At 50.5% G+C, this 6,335-nt stretch overlaps 1 protein-coding gene across 2 annotated transcripts; it reads right to left on the bottom strand.

Moving 5' to 3' along the window:
• Positions 1 to 462: 462 nt before the first annotated feature.
• On the bottom strand, positions 463 to 6,153 carry LOC114790163 (prostaglandin reductase 3-like). Of its 2 annotated transcripts, XM_028979956.1 has the most exons (3): positions 4,531 to 6,153; positions 2,311 to 3,193; positions 463 to 990 (listed from the first exon to the last, which is right to left on the bottom strand). In XM_028979956.1, the coding sequence occupies exons 1-3, from the start codon at positions 4,770 to 4,772 to the stop codon at positions 985 to 987; spliced, it is 1,131 nt and encodes a 376-aa protein (XP_028835789.1). In that variant the 5' UTR covers positions 4,773 to 6,153; the 3' UTR covers positions 463 to 984. The 2 variants fall into 2 exon arrangements, with proteins under 2 accessions (XP_028835789.1, XP_028835788.1); XM_028979955.1 differs by lacking the exon at positions 463 to 990 and having other exon boundaries at positions 2,086 to 3,193; positions 4,531 to 6,152.
• Between the last annotated feature and the right edge of the window lie 182 nt (positions 6,154 to 6,335).

Below are 6,335 nucleotides of genomic sequence, written 5' to 3'. Positions count from 1 at the left end.
CTAACCATAACTACACCTGACTGTGTGGCGAACAAACACTCTAATACCATGAAACAGAAGACCGCATCATAACATAATGCAACGTAATGCAGGTGTAAAATGTGGCAAGTGGGTAATTAGAGTTGCCATCCATCCATGACTGATCCTTTAAACTTCCAAATATAGTCTGGATATATAGGGGCCCTTAAATCAAGGCTTACGGAAATAAGAAGCTCATTTCCTTTACAAGAGTCTTTATGTATATTTTACTCTGCACGTGCTTTTTAGGGGCGTTTTAGGGGCATCTTGGCACACTTGCCAATTGCCAACCCACAAAGAAAGGCTACACGCCTTTATCTGTCGTCTTTGGTCACACTGGCCAGTCAGGGGGATCTTCCAGCTGACCCCTGACCTTGCAAAAAAAAACAAAAAAAAAACAAGTATATGGTGACGCATTAACAGCAGTGGATGGATGGATGTATGGACAGATGGAAAGTCTTAAGACAATGCCTGTAAATAAAGTGTAAAATAATCCGAATATGTTAGGTTTTCATTCATGAGACCAACTTGATAATGGAGACGCCGTAAGTTGCTCCCTTTGAAAATAATGTAACTGTGCACGCAAAAAAGATTCTTCACCCGCTTGTAAAACTCCATCTTTACGTATGCATTGTCTCCGGCTACGATGAATACGTTTAACGTCGCTAACCTTAAAAGAACAGGACAGGATGAAGCGTTGCCTTTCTTTTCGGGTGGGGGTGGGGGGTGTTTTTATGCGGGTTCGTTTGCGCTTTAATTGGCTCGTGACTGCGCGCTAGTCAGCAGGTACAGGTGCACCCAGGGGAGCAGGGCGAGGTCTCGGCTGTTAATTGAAGAGAGACACACATTGGCAGGTACGGTACACAGGCCTTCATTTCACTTCTCGTGCACTGTTCATGTGAGCGGAGATGCTCGCAGTGATGATACTAACAGCAAGTGGGGGGTTGCACCCCGTCACACTCGCGTTCAGGCCTTCGTAGAGAGAGAGAGAGAGAGAGAGAGAGAGAGAGAGAGAACAAGTCTTAAATTAGGAAAAAGTGACAGGATTCAACAGGCCACGCTACCGTCGGAGCTGGTGGCAGCGGTGCCACGGGTTCAAATGGCTTTTTCCGCGGGCCATGTCGCGTTCCTCCCGCTTTTTCATGCTGGGGTCACACCTGTAACTCGTTTCACACTGGGACATTTTTTCGAGTGGCCACCTGGAGGAGGAAGTGACATGTTCACAGTGAATGAACGTGCGGCCCTGCCTACCACGTGGAAACAGGTTTTTTTTTTTTTTTAAATAAATCAGCATATTGTCTTACCTTGAATGATTTAGTAAAATGTCCTCGCCGTACTTCACAGCAGAAAATAACCCCCATTAGATAACGCCCCGTCTCCCCAGAACCCGACAAAAATACCTGCAGTCATGCTGGGAATATTTTCAGAGAACAAATGATGTGTGCAGGTCTAACACTGCTGTGCGATTATTTAAGTTCTAAATTATTAATTCATATCTGAGTGCGACCGGCCTTACAATGATAATGTGGCTGGAATTAAAATGTGTCGTGTCATTCATAATTTTTATTACTTGTGCCAGCAAATTATTTGTTCGTTGGCACTTCGTGTTTTCTTTTGTCCGCATTTCATTACATTTTGATGCAGCCACAGCCAAAAACTAGCTTTACTATGCAGCGTTACACCTATAACGTCCACCAAATAAATGATCTGAGCACAAATGCACGCAGCTTCCTGATCTGGTTGTATTTAAAACAGAAATCTCCACCGCCAATTATGAATAAAGCAGTGGTCTGTGAAAAAGTCCAATTCTGCTGGGAAATGTGTGTGTGTGTGTGTGTGTGTGTGTGTGTGTGTAAGAGTGTGTAAGAGGAAAAGGCTTCACTCAAGCTGTGTCCAGTGTCGGCTTTAGGCTTTATTCTGCTGCTTTAGGTGATAAAGACAGGACATGCGGGGACGGGGGGGGGACGACAACAATGATTCGGTTACTGTTTGAACCAAGTGGGCATCTGAGTGCATCAGGGTGTAAAGATTTCTCACAAATGTCACATATGCAAATGACATCTAGAATTATGCAAATATTTGACTTTAATATGCAATAAAAATACATTCTTGTTAGACGCGCAATACAAAAACAGCGAGAATAGAATTCAATGATTAGCTTTTGAGAATATTATTGCTGTAGAATTTTAATCGGATTGTATTTTCTGGCCCGCGAGAGATGCTCGTACGGGAAAATCATCTTGAGTTAAGTCACAGTTTACTCTCTGCTGACGGGGTCAGCTCAGCCACTACCTTTCCGAGGTTCCTGCCGGCGTACATGTGGTCCACCGCGCGGAACACGGACTCCAGCCCCACGAACCTGCCCTCCGGGTGCCCGTCCCCTCGGTCCACCTCGCACGTCAGCTTGCCTTCCAGGAACATCCGCATCATGCCGGCTAGCGACTCGCGGTAGTCCGGCAGGAAGTGGGGCAGGAAGAAGCCGCGCACGCTCGCCGACTTCTTCAGCAGCTTGGCGGGGAGGGTCCGGCCCGCCACCGGCGGCAGCCCCGACGCCGACCGGTACCCCGAGATGAAGCCGATCACTATGAGGCGCCCCTTGGTGGCCAAGCAGTCGACGGCCAGGTCGAAGACGCTGCCGCCGACGGACTCGTACACCACGTCCACGCCCCGCGGGTACTCTTTACGCAGCGTGGCGGCCAGGTCTTCCGCCTTGTAGTTAATGGGCCGATCGCAGCCGATGGTCCTCAGGAAGCCGGCCTTCTCGTCCGAGGAGCAGGTCCCGATCACATGGCAGCCGGCCATCTTGGCAAACTGCACGGCGAACTGTCCCGTGCCCCCGGCGGCGGCGGTCACCAGGACGGTCTCTCCTTCCGCCAGGTCGCCGAGCCGGCGCAGGGCGATGTGGGCCGTGGCCCCGCTCACGAGGAGGGTCAGGAACTCGGGCTTCACCTCGGGCACGGCCACGCTCCTCTCGGCAGGCACCACCGTGTACTCAGCAAAAGCCCCTTCGCCAAAGTAGGCCACGGTGTCGCCCACCGTGAAGCGGGAGCTGGCGCTCAGGCCGAGGCCGACCACCTCGCCCACACCCTCGAACCCCGCACCAAAGGGAGGCTTCACCGACGGGTCGTAGCGGCCTGCTGAGTAGTTGATGTCAGATGCGTTAATTCCGACAAATCTGAATAGACAAGAAAGTAGATATGAGCCTCAACTCACAGAAATCTGCAAATTAGATTTCCCTGTATTATTAGATGATCTCTTCAGCTTGTGAAAGATATTAATAGAAGCATTTATGACAGTGCCCCATCGTAAACGTAATGCTTTAGCGTGTGTTTAATCACGAGCGCTTTAATATGTTTTCATCTTACAGGAGAACGGTCTGGGCATAAGGCAAACATAAAAACGTTCATTCATATGTACCACACATGTACCACACACAGTGTAATTCTTCAGATTTTAGCATCACTGCTATGGTATTCCAACAGAAAGCAACACGAATAAATTATTTTCCACCATTTGCGCGTCCACATGCAGCTCAACCTTAGTCACCTATACACTACACTCAATGGCATATATGTATATAAAATTTGGGAGAGATGAAGGGGGAAATTGTGATGCTATCTGAACTGTCCTTTTGTTGCATTATTAATGCAAATGGTTGAGATTATAGAAATATAAGAATTGCAGCTACACAAAAACACACATGATAAAAGATCACCAACATTACACTGATATTAAGCCTTGACTCATTGGTTGACAGTAGAACATTGTATTTCCCTAAACCTGCTGCAGCAAAGCCAAACAATTGCACCAAATTCAAAAAGAAAAAGTGAACGAGAAGCCACTGCCCAAGTGGGTGGGGAGAGGGTGTAAAATAGGCTTATAAGTCGTGGCATGGGTGTAAAACCAGAGTAAATCACTTTCACTCATACTACTAGAGATAAAACAGTAAAGTTTCATAGGAGCAAATGTTACTGTATAAATCTGTAGAGTGAAGAGGAGATAAAATCTGATAAAACACTGAGCACATGAGGGGTTATTTTAGCCTGCGACGCAAAATTGTTGCATGCAATTACTGCATGCAAAATATTATTACAGAATTAACACAATTCAAATTACAATAAAGCAAGTTGGCCCTCGTGCAAAAAATAATGATAATAATAATAATAAAAATTCGCAAAGCGTCAGAAATTCAGACTGCAGGGCTGGTGACGTCAGCGCCCTGGAGATGAAGATGCTGAGATGATGGACTGATGAAGACGACGGACCGCTGGCGGAAGTAGATTTGTTGTTGGTTTTTTTTTTTTTTTTTTTTTTTTTGCGCAATCAGCCCACGGTCCCGGCGTGTAAACAGGAAGAGGTGTCGCCGGGTTCGAGTCCAGTCCGCGGTCGCATGTGACCAGTGAGTTGCAATGACAGCGACGCGCACATATACATACATACATATATATATGTGTGTGTGTGTGTGTGTGTGCGTGTGTAAATAAACATGAATATATTTGAATGTCGCCTCACCGGTTCCGGATCAGCAGGTCCCCGTCGTCGGGCGTGGGCACCGGGACTCTCTGCACCGTCACGGCGCTCCTGAAGTCCTGGCTGAGCCTCGTCACCACCAGCTTGCGCATGGCGCTCGGTATGCGCGACCCGCCGAAGTCCATGAAGCAGGCGGAGTAGGACAGGTCGACGATGGTGCGCCGCCAAACTTCGCCGAGAAGAACGGCCCCCCCGCCCTTTGGCCCCAGCGCCGAGCGAATCATCGCTTATCGGCCGAGGGGGGGACGCGAAGTTCACTGTCACCGCCGCCTGTCGCCTAAAAAAAAAACAACCACGAAACGAACGAGCCGCCCCGAGAACCGAGCGAGCGGCATTAATGTGAAATAATACCAAAAAAAAAGACGGGTCGGAGGGCGGCGAGTCCCTCCCCTTCCCGGCCGGAGCGCTTCCTTCCGAACAAGGTGAAACAAATCAATCTTTGAGCCGCCAGCCGGGATCCTGGCCGAAACGCGGAAGGAATCGGGCGTCCGAACGCGAGCCGAGTCGAGCCGAGTCGATCCGAGTCGAGCCGAGTCGATCCGAGCCGAGCCGAGTCGGGCCGCGTGCGCGCGCGCGCGTTCACGCGACATAAACACTTTCTTTTCCTCTTTATGTCGCCGCGAACGCGCCGCCGGCCACGGCGACCGGCTCGCAACTTGTTCTTCACTTTCGTTGCGGCGAGGAGTCGGTCGTTAATGTCTCCCCTCCTCCCCCTTCTTCTTCTTCTCTCCCTCTTTGTTTTGGCTACGTTTTACTTGTAGGCTTTCAATCCACTTCGTCGTGGTCCAAAGCGGGAGGAGGAGGAGGAGGAGGAGGAAGAAGAAGGGGGGAGAGAGAGAGAGAGAAAAAAAAAAAAACAGGACAATTAAAGAGATTGACAGCGGGGTTTGAGTGTCAGAGTGACGCTCGGAGGAGGAGGAGGAGTAAAAGTGGAGCAGGAAAGCCACTCGATGCGTCTGTCTATCAGTTGAGGCTGCCTGAGACGCGGCTGGATCCGTCAGGCGGCAGCCCGGCTCACTCCCCGGAGTTTACGGCGAGAGAAATTAGTCCGTGTCGATCTTCCGGCGAGGGCGGATGCTCCCACCGCCTCCAGCGCCGCGCGACATCGCACCCACGGCCGGCGACCGAGGAGACGAGCCGTCGTCGTCGTCGTCACCGTCGTCGTCGTCGTCGTCGCTCACGCCCGTAATGTAGCGCGGAGCGGGCGGCCGAGTCGCGGAGAAGAGGGGGGGGAGAAAAAGAGAAGAAAAAGTCTCCGCCGACGGGGGAGGCTCGACCTGACGTTAACCATCTCACGTCCCGGTCCCGGACAGCGGGGACGCCGCGGCTCCGCGTCGGGAATACCGCCCGCAAGGTGTGCGCCTGTAGCCCTGCCGGCCGGACGGACGGACGCGGACGTGCTCCGCTCCTGCTTCCTTCCGTCTTTCTTTCTTTCTTTTTTTTTAACGTGCGATCTTTCTTTCTTTCTTTTCTTTTTTCCTCCTTTTTTTTGGGAAGGGAGCGAAGAAGTAGCCGCGCGCGACCGCGATTCCCATTTTTCCCGACGGCAGAAGGGGAGTGACTGAGGACAAACGCAACAGCAAGAACACACAAACTTGTGAATCTTAAAAAAAAGAAAAAAAAACCCAGAACATTTTCCAGAAAGCGATGAAGGAAGGTCCCGAAGTTCACGCGTGTATCCCGCCACGCGTGTAAACGACGCGATCAGACATATTGTTCCAGCGGCTGCAGCATCCAGAACATCAAGCCTTTTCCCCCCGTCCCTCGGATAGTTGTGTGTGTGTGTG

This window comes from Denticeps clupeoides, chromosome 5, assembly GCF_900700375.1.
Source record: "Denticeps clupeoides chromosome 5, fDenClu1.1, whole genome shotgun sequence".
Lineage (NCBI taxonomy): Eukaryota > Metazoa > Chordata > Actinopteri > Clupeiformes > Denticipitidae > Denticeps > Denticeps clupeoides.
This window is presented reverse-complemented; position numbering and strand designations above follow the sequence as displayed.